A 16180-nucleotide genomic window follows, 5' to 3' on the forward strand; every position below is an offset into this window, starting at 1 on the left:
CTGTGTGTGGCCCTCCCTGTTCAACAGAAATTGATCATTAGACTCCCCTGGCAGATGGTGCTTCAGTGGTGCACTGTCACTCGACATCATCACCACCACCCCTCGTACAAGAGGGGTGTTCAAGTCAAACTGGGACTTTTGAGTTTATATAATAAAAGAACACATGTCAAGGAGTAAAAACTGCATTTATTATTTGACATACTCCCCTGCTACATTAATACACTTATAACAGCGTTTAACTAATTCCTGGAAAGCTTTAGTATAGAAAGATTTGTCAGTACGCCTGAACTATCCTAGGACAGCCTTCATCACTTTGTCCTCATTGTGTTCACCGTTCCCTTAGAAAGATTTCTCTCTTGCGCAATTTCATGTCAGGTTATGTGTTGATAATCCAGGATCAGGCGTTCCATGCGCTGCATGTTCACAGGAATGACTGTTGTGGGCTGGGAACCACCACAGGTGGGATCTTCACTGATGGACGTATGGCCATCTTTGAAATGTTTGCACCATTCATATGTCTTACTACAGCTGAGCGTCTCATCACCGTACTGAAGTCTTCTGCAAATGTCTTATGCCTACGTTCACAAGAAACTTCATCACCGCACACTGTGGTCTGCCATCTTGATTAACGGTCTGTGGACCGGCCCACAACTGTGTGTTGCTTATCAGTAATAGGGCACACTTGCCACTTACTACTACATGTAGTACCGCCACACCAGCATCCCTTTTTATACCTGTAAAATAAAAAGTCCTGGTTTGACTTGAACGCCACTCTTATTTTGCTGCCTGCAAGCAATAATTCCTGTACTGACACCACCTCTTGAAACTCCTCCTCTCAGCATCTCTGTAGTTCAGAAGGGAGGCTCTGTGAAATGTGTGACACAGCAGTGCCTACTCACGGGGCAAAGTGAATATCTGTCACAGATTTGAGTGAAGTAAATGTGTGGGGATCCTCACAAAGTAAGTTTACAAACTTAAACATCGGTCAGGCTAGAAATAATTGAAATGCAATGTGGAAATGATATATGATTTTATGTATTGACCACAGATGTGCTTTTTAAAGGCTAGTTATAAACCAATTATAGTGAGTGCCATTTCTGATTTGCTTGCTGGATAAAGGAAACAAAGCCTGGAAAAAAAACCCAATGCAACCACCACCTCTAAGGACTGGTCAGCTGCAATATGCCACATTTTTGATCTTGGGATTGGATGTTCTTTGAACACATTTATTTAAAGTATATGTTAAGCCAACAAAACTTTTTTTTGTTTTTGTTTTGGGCAATTTGTTTTAATTGCTTAAAGTGTTACCAAACCCACAACAGTAAAATCAGTCCGTATATCCAGTAAAGCATGGCTGTTATACTCACTGTGGAACCTAAGGGGTTAATCTTCCACATTGTGTAAAAAGGATGTCTAATCTTGTATTCACTGATCCTCCCCTTCTTCCAGTGTCTCCCAAATATCTTTTGATAGAACAGAGGCTAGGGACAAGCTGCACATGCTCAGTTTGGTGTTTATTGCTAGAGAGTTTTTATTTCTTGGGAGGGTGCATGTGATCAGCACAGGGCCAATCAGCACTATCCAGACAGAGGTCAGATGTTCTGACGCCTCCTAGAGCAGAAAGAAAACTCCTCCTACAAGCTTTAACCAGTGCTGTGCTGGACACTGATAGAAGTCACAAGACTGCTCTAACTGCTGATGAGAAAAGGTATTTAGCAGTTTATATTTACTAAAATAAATACACTTCCATGTTGTGTGTACTGTGGGAGACCAGATATAGTGAATGCAGGCTCCTGGGTTTAGTAACACTTTAATGGTTTAAATCTCTGTCCATGTGCATGAAGTCATAATGATCTATGCTTTTAACTGATATAAAAAATGTTACATTACTACTATGTTTTCCTTTACAGCTTCGTTATAAAGACTTTTATCATTATGCATCACAGAGGTACACAATTTGCACTCAACCTTTACCCACGCCCAGAACTTGGGTACTATGAATGTGGCCGTGATCTCTTTACATTTGTGACAGTGGCTTCTTCCCACATAATGCGGACCTTACAGAGACCAAAAAAGAGCCGGCCCACTAAAAGGAAAGTAAATCACCGCCGATTCCTGCAAAACCAGATATGCAGGTCAGTACTAATACTGTTACAATACTTGTTTCCTAAGATTTATATTTTCGGTTAACTATAACAGTCTTTATTGGTGGTACTTTTGACAAACAGATATTGAGGGGGATTTACTAAAACTTGTGAATACAGAATCCGATGCAACGGTCTATAAATCCTTCTTAGGCAAAACTCTGAGACTAGTGACAGTCAGTTCATTGGGACATTCTGAGAGTCTCGGGCTCCTCAATACACAGAAACAGAAAACTATGGTTGATAATGATCCTAGTAATGGAAAAGTCAGCAAAACAACTACTATAGGAAACCGCATATAACAACAAGGCAACTAACATAAAAAAACGGCAGAAAATTAATAAGAAACAATCCTCAAATGTACTAGATGGGCTAGAATGAAAAAATAACCAGGGCATCAAGATACCCACAGAGAAAAAGGATGAAGTAGCAAATGTTAATTTATTGTATCTTCCTCTCTACTGGGTATGGATAAGATCCAAGTACTAAGGAGCTGAATATTGCACCTACATATCACTTTGAAGTATTTAAGAGTTTTTTTTAGAGATATTAATGTAGCACTACCCCCTGAGTTTTGGGTCCCCCTATAGTCTTGAACAGCCAGGCAACATGTATGAGACAGTAACCAGTCCTTGAGCTTGTTCTTTTTTGGGGGATTTTATTATTATTTTATTAACTTGGCTAGGGTAAGGGGTGTATTGGATGCCCAAGGGTAATGGCAACATAGGACAATCTTCCTGAACTCTGTACATGTCTCTTTTAGCAGCAAAAGAATGGATCTTTCTTCTTGGAGAGCTAGCCAGCATCTCCTGATGTACCATCCCAGACCCTAGATACTCCTTATCCAGCTGCTCTGGGTGAGTCCCTGGGCAGGGCATCCAGTTCCTGTCACTTTAAGAGAAGACAGCCCTGGGTAGTAGCCAGTTTGCCACCAGAGTGCTTCTTCCACTTACTGGCCCAGGGAGGGTGCAGGTCTACTCAGTCCTTCTCCTATGCTGCTGCTGGGCCGCTCCTTCCCTGCTGCATAGGTGGTCCTCGCACTGGGAGCCAGTGAAGTCCTGAGCTTTCCTTCTTCCAAGCTTCCCTGCCTGTATGTGAGCCCCTTCCCATCTGGGCCCCCTCCCAGGCTCCTGCTATCCAGTCTCTCACTTCTCCATCTTCCACCCAAACTCTCCTGCTGCTGAGCAGGCTCAGTCACTCTTAAGGGGTGTCCTAGCCCAGTGCCAAGCTTCCTGTTGGGGATTGGCCAGGATCCCTTGAGAGTGCAGACTAGCCACTCCTCGCTCCTTCCCACTGCTTCTAGACTATTCTCCAAAGTTCTAGTGCAGGGAAAATTTCAGAGAGCTGGTCTGCAGAGCCTCTCTGCCCTGATATAAATTTGTCCTATCTAGGAGGGTGCTACATTAAACTGATGGAAAAAGAATTTCTTGAAAATATCAAAGGTTGTTGTGAAGAACTGTCCTGAGAACATAGGAGAAATGGCACTGGAAAGGGGTACAAAAGGATGGGGAATGATGTAAGGATAGGATGTAGGAAGCAGGGAAAAGGTGGTTAGAATTTTGCTGACCCCAAGGAGCATAAGATGGCAAGGTGAGCAATTTGGTCCACCAGCCTGCCCTCTTGGTAACAGTGTGGTAATGGCTATGATTATAAATTTTGGGAATCAAGGTATGGGAAGACACCAGGGGACTTATGGGGCATGTGAGGTGGGGGGTTGAGAGGGGTTGGGCTCCGATTCCGCCACCCCCCTCTGCCAATCCCTCCACTGGCTTCCGATTGCGCAACGGATCAAATTCAAAATCCTGTCACCCATCCTCTGGAACTCCCTGCCCCAACCCATCAGATTATCACCTACTCTCCTCTCCTTTAGGCGCACCCTGAAAACCCATCTCTTCAGGGAAGCCTACCCCACCCCCTGCTAACTTGCCGACCTCCTCCACTCTTCCTACCACTCCATCCCCCACAGCTATCTCCTCCTGTGCCACCATCCCCTCCCTCCTAGATTGTAAGCTCGAAAGAGCAGGGCCCTCAATCCCCTCATGTTTTGCATTGTATTGGTATTGTTCTGTCACATGTTTTGTCCCCCTTTGTAATGTACAGCGCTGAGCGAACTATTGGCGCTTTATAAATACTGTATAATAATAATAATAATAATAACTGTGCATAGTAATCAATCAGCTTCCAGGTTTTATTGTCAAAGCTCAATTGAACAAGCTATTGTTAGACTGGCCATACATTATACAATTTTATGTTTCAATTTCCTTTTGACTTACCTTCAACTAGAGAGTGCAAGGGCCCACCTGACTGCAAGTTAAAAGTATTGGTAAATCTAAAGAAATATTGTACAAGAAAAGTGTTTAATGTATGGCCAGCCTTAGAAGCTGATTGGTTACTATGCACAGCTGCACCAGATTCTGTGTGCACTCCACTTCTATATATTTCAGCACTTAAGGCTCAATTCACAAAGCTAGAAGAATATTTTCAAAAAGTTACACTTATTGTCAGTCTAATGAGATTTGAAATTACAGTCACATGGAAAAAATATACATCCCTGTCTTTGTGCTAAAATTTAGTTAACTGAGCTTTTAGCTAGAAAAACATGTCATTTAATAACTAGCAACATTAGAAGCATTATGAGTGCAATGAGGCAAAAGTCAGTAACCTCGGCTAAATACACAATTCATCGCTTCACAGATTGACCTGAGATTCGGTCTCCCCAAAAAAAAGTAGAAAGTCAGCAGCTACAAATACTGTAGTTGCTGACTTTAAATATAAGGACATTTACCTGTCCAGTTATCCAGTGCTGTCCTCGTCCGAGCCAATTCTTCAATGGGCTTCGGGTCCAGGCTCTGGCATCTTAACTAAGGGAAACAGGCTGTGTAGCCGCAAGGCACGGGTGAGCCACGCTGCACATTGTGAATGGTACTGCCTACTTTTGGGACTTGTGATGTGTCCCAGAAAGTTGGGACACATATTCACCTAGGCGATCCAGGCAAAAGTAGTAGCAGGTACCTGTCAAAACCAGATACCTGCTCCCACCCCCCACCCCCTGCAAAAGTGCCAAATATTAGTTATAGAGGAGGGCAGAAGGGAACAAAGAAGCAGAACTTCCCCTTTTGGATAAAATGCTGCTTTAAGTAAACTGAAATTTGATCAGTTGCTATGGATTAGTTCGGGTCGGGGCGGACTGACCATTTGGGAACTCGGGCGCTGCCCGAGGGCCCGGGGTCAGTAGGGGGCCCCATGAGATGCCCCTGGTACCTTTTCATAGGCTTTTTTGAGTGTGGTTTGAGTGTGGGCGAGGACACAGGGGCCCATGAACCCCTGATGCCCGGGGGCCCCATGAGTTGTCAGTCCACCCCTGGTTCGTGTTGGGAACTATCACTCCTATTTAGCTTGGTTTAATAAAAAAAGCATACATTTTCTTAAAGTGGTAGTAAAGCCTAACTGTAACTAGTCAAAAAAACCCCAAACATTCTCTCGCTCTCTGCATAAAAAAAGATCTGGATACTTAACTTTTTTAATCCCTTCTGGTCACATGTTGCTGCAGCTCTGGATCCCCTGTGTAAAGGAGCACTCTACAATGGCTGGGAATTTGGGGAACCGTGATATCACCCATAGGTAGCAGCTGCTCACTGACACAGGGAAGAGGCTGGAGCCGGGCCGGAGACAGAGCTGCTGGATTAGGCGACTGGACCAGATTTAAAAAAGATAAGTATAAAGACCCTTTTTATATGGTGAGAGGGAACAATTTTAAGATAGTTGGAGTTAGGCATTTCTTCCACTTTATTATACTTAAAGCTGAACTAAACCCAACGAACGGTTTAAAAAAACAGTTACATTCAAGACATGACGGGAATGCTTAAGCCATCCATACATGGGTCGATTTCCAAAAGAATTTTCTTTCAAAGATCCTTTCTAAGAATTTTAGTTCTAATTTTGCACCAAACCTATAGTGGGCCACAGAAACAGCCAATAATTGTGCACCATTGAATTTGAGTTACCAGGCATGTTGTAAATTTTTTGAACAAATTTCTAATCAATGATAGGAGAATCATGTGAGAAATAGAATTGAAAAAGAAATTAGCATAAGCTGTGACTTGGAAAGAAAAGAAAATTCTTGGCCACAAACATTATTTTCTGTAGCAACATGAGGTGAAATTGAAGGCTGTGTTGGTCGAATTTCCAAATCAATGGTGTCACTATTGCATTACAAAACACAAGAAAGTTCCGATTTTCTAAAGAAAATTTTTTGGAATTCGACCCATGTACAGTGTGGCCTAGATTACTGTTACATTTGCTTGTGCTCTTAACCAAACTGTCAAACCATCAAATGAATGATGTCATAACTGATCACATGTGCAGCACCATGGCAGTTGAAGGCCAAGATGGCAGTTTCCTTGGCTGAAAAGGATAGTAGGGTTTAGTTCTGCTTTAAAAGGCATGAGATGAAAGCTGCCCAGTCTGGCCATTTTTTACCAGACTGAACAATCTCATATCAAAAAAAGGCTATGGCTATCACCTTCTAGTTTCAATTATAGTTACTCATCAACCTTCCTTTTTTTATTACCAGACACCTGTAGGTGGATGCCACCAGTTTGTTTTCAAGCTCTCCACATTGCACTACAGGTGGGATAATGGGGTTGATTTACTAAAGGATTTGGGAATGTTCACACAATAAATTGTGTGAAGATTCACTTCAATTATCCAATCATGTGAAAAGAAAAATCGCTGTTTGTCTGCACATCATTGTATAACTAAAGCGAATATACATGCAATTTATTGTGCGAACATTCACAAACTCTTTAGTAAATCAGCCTCACTGAGTGTGCATGTTAAAGCTAGAGCCAAACAGGCAATTCTTAGTAGATCATACTAATAAAATTGCTTGCTATTAGTAGCTAGGAGTAGCAAAAGATTATTAAACAGTTGAAGCAAATGCCCCCTATTGATTAGAGCTAACCATACATGTATAGATTTCCCTTGTTTAGTTCATGAGCTGAACAAGACATACCTAATACATTACTCCATTCATTCTAAACAGTATGGATGGAGGAATCTCTTCTAGCTGTTGTATGCAGAGAGCCAACATCCACTGATCCAACAAGCTCTAAAATACAGATACGCTACGGCCTCTACAGGAAATTCATTTATCCAATATACAATTCTGCATATAGGCCACCAAATGATTGCTGACTCCACTCAGAGAAAAATATATAATACTGGGTGTGGTCACCGAAACTTAAGAACATAGAAAGAGATAGAGGTACTAGGGGTACCCCCAAAGAAAGTTTCATAAGGGACCATGGAGCATAATAAAAATTTGGCTTTATTAGAAAAAAAAGTCACAATGTAATATAGCACATTAAAAAGTGAACAACTACCACCAGCACTTGACTAAATTTAACCACTTCATGTCCAGACACTTTTACCCCCTTCCTGTCCAGGCCAATTTTCAGCTTTCAACGCTATCACACTTTGAAATTTTTTGAGACAGATAAAACTTTATTTTGGTGGTATTTATTTTGCAAATAAATAATCTATCTTCATAAATCTTGGGCAAAATGTATTCAATTATCTTTTTAGTAAAGAAAATAACCCAAATTAGTTTATAACCAAAAATTATAATTAAAAAAAAAATGCTTACATTTTTATATTATATATGTTTTTTTTTAACATACTGTCACCCTGGCAGTACAGTGTCCCCATAGTGACACTGTACTACTTGTGTGGGGGGGGGAGGGGGTGATGAAGATTGTTTTTTTTTTACACTGATTGCTTTTACACCCATAAAGGCTGTAAAATCAATAATTTCTCCTTCTCTCTGGCTGCATTCTTGCAGACATTGAGAAATACTGTGAGAGCTGTGATTGGTCACAGCTTGTCACATGGTACAAGGCTGTTGTGAATAGCCTTGTACCATGTGATCTCTGTGATCATTCATAGATTTCACTAGTAGTAAGCAATGATGTCAGAAGTGACATCTTGCTTACTACTATTCATGTGATTACTGATTGGCCAAACAGTGATCACATGATCGGGACCTCACACAGAGGTCTGGTACAGTGATCGGTGCTCAGCTGTGTCCTCGGTGCCGCGCGCTTCCAGGGAGCGTGCACAGGCCAAAATCGCGAGCGCCGTTTATGAACGACAACCCGCCCCTGCACTGCTACTGTCTGGCCGTTTATATACATGGGTTGGATGGGAAGTGGTTAAAAAGACAACATTGTCTGAACACCCAGGCAGCTGCTCATCCAGCCACATACATGCACACAAGGAAATCAATAAACTAGATGGAAGCAAGTTAAGTCACAATGGAAATGCTGCAGCCATAATTGATGAAGAGTCAATATAATACCATAATGCATATTGGATATCCTGCAGGTAAGAGGCCATCAAGATGTGGGTGCAATAGATCAGTCCCATAGATTGCCCATATGGCACAAAAATTCCATAATATTGTAGGATAGTAAATCAACCAAGTGTCCACATATGGAATGCATATGGAAAAGTGAATTGCAGCATAAAGTAAAGATGAAATAGGTCTGTGACTTTGGGGTAGTATGTCCACAAAATGACCATCTATAAGTACATACTGACATCAGCACATAGGACACGGAAGGTGATAGATTGCTTCATGCTCTAGAGGTAAAGCCTATAACCACATGTATGGTAAGCGGACAAAAATAGTCATTAATAGGCAAATACCATCAACAGTGTCTCACCATCTCTTGTAATAGGTACTTTCCATCAGTTCCAGCCGTCCTTGTAACAGTAGCCTTACAGTCCCACCAGATGGCGATAGAGTTGCGCTTAGGAAAATGTACAGCATTGGCTGGAGGGGAATGTCACTGTAGGTGAGGGATTGCCAGTAGTACTGCCCATGTAGGCAATGGAGGCCCAACTGATGTCTGAATACCCGAACAGTGACTGCACCTGATTTTTCAATCAAGATTTGTTGAGTTGGTTGGTGCCAGCAGGGCCACCCATGGCTCAGATTGACCAATTCAGCAGAAATCAGCCAAAATGTGAGCCGTGTATGACCGGCTTATGCTAAATAAGTAGCTTGTAGTAGTATGTGTAGAAATAATATGCACATGAAAGCAGCACTATGCACTCATATGAGATCGCTACTACCTGTTTTATAGCTTACTCTGTATGAATCCATTTGTTTACTGACCATTTGATACTCTTTCCTATTGAGATATTTACCCGTTGGTTGACAGGTATCTCCTTAGCATCACAATAGTTTAAGTTTGGTGCACTTTGTCATCAAAAGCATCTCCCTGTAGAAAAAAACATTTATTTGGCTAAAATTTAACCACTTGAGCTCCAGAAAATTTTACCCCCTTCATGACCAGGTCATTTTTCCTGTTTAGCACTGCGCTATTTTAAGTAGTAATTGTCATGCAACTCTATACCCAAACAAAATTTACATCATTTTTTCACTCAAACAGAGCTTTCTTTTGGTGGTATTTGATCACCACTGGGTTTTTTATTTTTTTGTGATATAAACAATATTTTCTTACTTTCTGCTATAAAACATATCCAATACATTTTTTTTAAAATCTTCATAAATTTTGGCCAAAATGTATTTTGCTACATGTCTTTGGTAAAACAAAAACCCAATAAGTGTATATTGATTGGTTTCTGTGAACATTATAGCGTCTACAAAGTATGGTATATACAGTATCTCACAGAAGTGATTACACCCCTCAATTTTTGTAAATATTTTATTCTATCTTTTCATGTGACAACACTGAAGAAATGACATTTTGCTACAATGTAAAGTAGTGAGTGTACAGCTTGTATAACAGTGTAAATTTGCTGTCCCCTCAAAATAACTCAACACACAGCCATTAATATCTAAACCGCTGGCAACAAAAGTGAGTACACCCCTAAGTGAAAATGTCCAAATTGGGCCCTATTAGCCATTTTTCCTCCCCAATGTCATGTGACTCAGTGTTACAAGGTTTCAGGTGTGAATGGGGAGCAGGTGTGTTAAATTTGGTGTTATCGCTCTCATTCTCTCATACTGGTCACTGGAAGTTCAACATGGCACCTCATGGCAAAGAACTCTCTGAGGATCTGAAAAAAAGAATTGTTGCTCTACATAAAGATGGCCTAGGCTATAAGAAGATTGCCAAGACCCTGAAACTGAGCTGCAGCATGGTGACCAAGACCATACAGTGGTTTAACAGGACAGGTTCCTCTCAGAACAGGCCTCGCCATGGTCGACCAAAGAAGTTGAGTGCACATGCTCAGGGTCATATCCAGAGATTGTCTTTGGGAAATAGACGTATGAGCGATGCCAGCATTGCTGCAGAGGTTGAAGGGGTGGGGGGTCAGTCTGTCAGTGCTCAGACCATACGCCACACACTGCATCAAATTGGTCTGCATGGCTGTCATCCCAGAAGGAAGCCTCTTCTAAAGATGATGCACAAGAAAGCCCGTAAACAGTTTGCTGAAGACAAGCAGACTAAGGACATGTATTACTGGAACCATGTCCTGTGGTCTGAGGAGACCAAGATAAACTTATTTGGTTCAGATGGTGTCAAGCGTGTGTGGCGGAAACCAGGTGAGGGTACAAAGACAAGTGTGTCTTGCCTACAGTCAAGCATGGTGGTGGGAGTGTCATGGTCTGGGGCTGCATGAGTGCTGCCGGCACTGGGGAGCTACAGTTCATTGAGGGAACCATGAATGTGAATGAAGGTGAAGAAGCGCAAGGTCTCTAACATCCACCAGCTCCGTGATGTCATCATGGAGGAGTGGAAGAGGACTCCAGTGGCAACCTGTGAAGCTCTGGTGAATTATATTCCCAAGAGGGTTAAGGCAGTCCTGGAAATTAATGGTGGCCACACAAATGACACTTTGGACCCAATTTGCACGTTTTCACTTAGGGGTGTACTCACTTTTGTTGCCAGCAGTTTAGACATTAATGGCTGTGTGTTGAGTTATTTTGAGGGGACAGCAAATTTACACTGTTATACAAGCTGTACACTCACTACTTTACATTGTAGCAAAGCGTAATTTCTTCAGTGTTGTCACATGAAAAGATATAATAAAATATTTACAAAAATGTGAGGGGTGTACACACTTCTGTGAGATACTGTATATTGGAATATTTATTTATGTATTTATTTCTATAATACTAATGGCAGTGATAAGCAACTTATAGAAGGACTACGATAGTGCAGCAGATAATCTGACACTAACTGACGTTGAGGGGAACTGGCTAACTGCCACTGACATCACCAGTGACATTAATACAGTGATCAGTGATAATACTATACAATGTCACTGTACTAATGACACTGACTGGGAAGGGGTTAACATCTTGGGCGATCAAGGGGTTAAATATGTGCTTAATAATATGGAATGTGGGTAATGTGTGCTGTTTTTACTAAGACATCTCTTTATTTCTTATCTCTGCAGGGATGAGAAACAGAAAGATTGTTCCCTCTGTACAGAGCCTGTGTTGAATTGTTGATACAGGGCTCTGGGCTGTGATTGGACACAGCTGATCAGCAGGTCCCGCTGTGTACAATCACAGTGGGTGTCGGCATGGGCAGGGGCTGCAAGGAAGCAGGCAGTGATGTACCAGTATGTCGCTTTGCCTACACGGTCCACAGTAGATTGCGGGCGGTTCGGAATATGGTAAATAAAGTGAAGGTTTCCTACAATTGTATATCTTGCCAATTAGAAACAGCACTTTTGACAAAGTCATAGAACAATGACAATAATAATGAAAGTATCAGCTGTTAGAATAGTTTTTAAAAAGTTCCTTCTGTTATTTTTTCTCTCTGTACTTATCTCTATAGGAAATACGCCATCATAGAAGCTGCCACGCATCAACTTGCAACTTCAATTTTCTCACAGGAAGCTGCAGTAGAAAAAGAAACATCAACAAATAAAACGTTGGATTCTACGGCATCTCAAAACAGGAGTGACTTACCCACTGATATTAGGAAAGGCAGAGTGCTACCAAACGTATTTAATCTCTCAACCAACCTCTCCAAGCTCCCTGAAGTATGCCTTGGTGACAGTACCTTTCTTGGTGTGGCTGAAGCATACTTGGTTCCAGATGCAATTTCTAAAGTAGGTGTTACCATGGACACTTTGGCTTATGTTTCTGATGAGGTTGGCACAGTTGAGAGTCTTTTTGATGACATCATAGCTGAAGATGACATTATTGCTGCTTCTTCTTATGGCATATGCCATCCAATGTCTCAGTCCTTACAGCAGGATCCCGAAAAGGATGAGGAACTTGAAAGATGTTTACAAACCGGATTAATATATTATGACAACCACATATCCTCTTGGCTTCCAGAGACATTTAGTAGAGCTGTCCATCAGTTACCTTTCCTTCAAAAGATGCCTAGCCCTATAGAGCATAAAGATGGAAATGCACATGGTTACTTGTTGGACAAGCTGGGTGACGTACATACAGGACTCCATGACATTAATATATTGGACAACAGGGAAGTATGCTTTGATAGCATCCAAGGATATCAGAATGATTACCAATATGGTCAAGAATGTTTTCCAGATGAGTCAGACCAGCCAATCCTTCAAACAAAACAAGGAACAAACAAATGGATTGCCTCTCCAGAAAGACTAATGTTTAGTAAAATGGTGGAACCAAAAGGGAGACAACACAATGAAAATAAGGTTGTAGACTCAAGTGTATTATGTGCAGGTGCAATGGATAAGTACCAGGCACTTTGCTTATGTCCTCAGGAAAATGAAATGTGTATGTGTAGTTCATGGTGAGATAAATGTATTATCTTGTATTTTAGGTATATTTCTAATATTTAAAGAGGGAATACGTAAAATCTAAATTTATTTAGCTTTTATATATTTTCACAGGAAAAATGCTGAACTGTAATATTTAATTCCTTCTTTATATTCATTTGCTATTACCTCATGCACAGCAGTAGAGGATTCAATTCAGAATCACATCAGGGAGCCCGTGTTCACTGCGAAAAAAAGAGAGAAGACAAGTTGAAGGAATGAGTAACTTCTTAAAGGGGACCAGAAATCAAGAAGTGAAGATTTGCTGTTAAACGAAACATTTCTAGTAGAAATATTAATGGTTTCTAAGCAATATCCTAAAAATTTACTTTTTTTCATTCTCCTAAAAAATAGCAGCACATTTTCTGTGCCTTGAGCCTCATAACTGTATATCTGTAATGTGCGATCATTGAATGCACCGTGCCTCTGACTGCCAGTCTAATGTAATTTGGCAATGACACTATTGAGATGCTCACTGTTCTCGCTGCTGGAGGGGAAGTTGTAGCTGGAGACCTGCAGACAAACACATCACTTTTGTACTTTAAGCAGCAGTAGTAGAGGTTCAGAAAGCACACAAAGAATGAATAATTATTCTTCATTAGATCTCCAGTACTAAGGCCGGGATGGGGTGAGGGTGTCTCTGACATATGACAGCAAAACCCTGCTCAAGTCCCCACATTGAAACACAGGGATTGATTTACTAAAGGTAAATAGGCCATTCTCTTTGCAAGGGAGTTTTCCCCAGAGCTCAGTGAATGTGGTGAAATTTCATTTTACAAAGAATATCATATCATGTGCATGGAAAATGCTTGCACATGATTGGACGGTGGAAGTCAGCAGAGCTTCATCTCATTTGCTAAGCTTTAGGAAAAATTCCTTTGCAAAGTGAAAAGCCTATTTGCCTTTAGTAATTCAACTCTACAGTATTGAACATGGCATGGCAAGCTACCTATTGAAATGACTGGTGACTGGTCCTTTGTCTTCTTCTTGCCTTTTTTGGACACAGCATGTACAGTTCAGGTTCCCTTTATGTGTCCATTAAAACACATTGAATTTATTGCAAAGTTGTGTTTCACTCTTCAAATTGAAGTATTTACATAATAAATGAGGTTTGATAATATTTCTCCTTCAAGCTATGAAGTGCTTTTAGGTAAGGGATAATAATTTCTAACTTAACTAGAGATGAGCGAAGTATTCAAAAATTCGATTCGACTGATTCGGCGAATTCGTGGAAAAATTTCGATTCGAGTCGAATATATTCGCTGCGAATTTAACTTATAAAAGGGTGTTTCTAGGCTTCAGAGAGACTTTATATTAGTGCAGAACACTGTACCTTTAATTTAAATGCCCTTGGAGTCTGCTGGGGAAGAGAAATAATACTGACAGTCAGTATGACATGCAGATGAGTGCCGTCGATCTTAGAATCACCACACACTTCACTCATTTGGGCAGTCACGGGGCCAAAACCAGAGAGTGGAGCCACAGTGTGGCGGTGGAGGCAGCAGCAATAAGAGGCCATACAGCACCCTATGACAAAAATGGAAACCACCAGCAGTGTGAGGAGACCTGAAAGTGGCACATGGCAGAGTGTGGCGATGGAGACAGCAGCAATGGGAGGCCGTACAGGGACCCATGACACACTCTGGACCTGGCAGCAGCATGAGGAGGCGGTACAGAGGCCCATGACAGATTACGGGCCTGGCAGCAGCATGAGGAGTTGGTACGGGGGCCCATGGCAGATTACGGGCCTGGCAGCAGCAATGGGAGGCCGTACAGGGACCCATGACACACTCTGAACCTGGCAGCAGCATGAGGAGGCGGTACAGGGGCGCATGACAGATTACGAGCCTGGCAGCAGCAACTTGGACAGGAGGATGTTCAGCTTCTGCACCGTCGGGTGCGTGCTCGCAAACTGTTGTCTCTTGGAAACGGATTCCAAGAAAGACTGCTGACGGAATCCATGAAGAGGAGTAGCAGGAGAAGGAGCATCTGAACGAGCGGAATATGCCAACAAGCGACAACAGGGGCCCATGACAGATTACGGGCCTGGCAGCAGCATGAGGAGTCGGTACGGGGGCCCATGGCAGATTAGGGGCCTGGCAGCAGCTATGGGAGGCCCGTAATCTGCCAGCACCCTATGACAAAAAATGGAACCCACCAGCAGTGTGAGGAGACCTGAAAGTGGCACATGGCAGAGTGTGGCGATGGAGACAGCAGCAATGGGAGGCCGTACAGGGACCCATGACAGACTCTGGACTTGGCAGCAGCATGAGGAGGCGGTACAGGGGCCCATGGCAGATTAGGGGCCTGGCAGCAGCTATAGGAGGCCCGTAATCTGCCAGCACCCTATGACAAAAAATGGAACACACCAGCAGTGTGAGGAGACCTGAAAGTGGCACATGGCAGGGGCATGATTCATGGCGGATTTAGTCAGTTGTGTCAGGAACTGGTGGTTTGAAATCCAGACTAATCCACGCCTGATTCATTTTCACAAACGTGTGTCTCTCCACACTTTGGGTGGACAGTCGTGTCCTCCGCGGAGTTACAATACCTCCTGCCGCACTAAACACGCGCTCCGATGCCACGCTACTGGCCGGGCATGACAGCCTTTCAAGGGCAAATTCAGCTAGTTGGGGCCAAAGGTCAAGTTTTGTTGCCCAGTAGTCAAGGGGATTGTCTACCTCGGTTGGCAGGGTGCTGTCCAAGTAGGCCCAAGCCTGTTGTTTGAGGTCCTGCTCCAGGTCCACCTGATGCTGTTGCTGCTGCGGCTGGTTACTAGTTTCCTCACTGCGCTGGTGAAGAAAGCTACTCATCATCGACTGCAGACTGAGTCAGCCGCTGCTGGTGGAGCTGCCACTGCTCCTACCACCCCACCCCTCCTTTGCTGCCATGGCAGCGGAACGCGAGCGCACAGGGCCTACAGTGTCTGAGGATGGACGTTGGCGCACAAAGGCAGAGACCAACTGACTACATAGGTGGTTTTTATAGTACGTTATTTTGGCCTCCCTCTCAGCAGGTGTGAAAAAGGCCACCATTTTTGAACGGTAGCGAGGGTCCAACAAGGTGGACAGCCAAAAGTCATCCCTCTGTCTGATGGTTCTTATTCGGCTGTCGCTACGCAAGCAACCGAGCATGCTATGGGCCATTTGTGCCAAGGAATGCGAGGGACTCCCTGACTCCATCTCCACAGCATACTGCCACGGTGCGTCTGGGTCCTCTGTCTCCTCCTCCTCTACCAGATG

The 16180-nt window shown here is 42.7% G+C and overlaps 1 protein-coding gene across 1 annotated transcript; it reads left to right on the forward strand.

The window, feature by feature from the left end:
• Positions 1–1931: 1931 nt before the first annotated feature.
• Positions 1932–14002, forward strand: CUNH19orf85 (chromosome unknown C19orf85 homolog). Its single transcript, XM_089678650.1, has 2 exons — positions 1932–2135; positions 11966–14002. Exons 1-2 carry the CDS (start codon positions 1936–1938, stop codon positions 12915–12917), a joined length of 1152 nt encoding a protein of 383 aa, XP_089534776.1. The 5' UTR covers positions 1932–1935; the 3' UTR covers positions 12918–14002.
• The last annotated feature ends 2178 nt before the right edge of the window (positions 14003–16180 follow it).

Source organism: Staurois parvus, unplaced genomic scaffold, assembly GCF_062004578.1.
Source record: "Staurois parvus isolate SC_StPar_1 unplaced genomic scaffold, SC_StPar_1.0 ptg000207l, whole genome shotgun sequence".
Taxonomy (NCBI): domain Eukaryota; kingdom Metazoa; phylum Chordata; class Amphibia; order Anura; family Ranidae; genus Staurois; species Staurois parvus.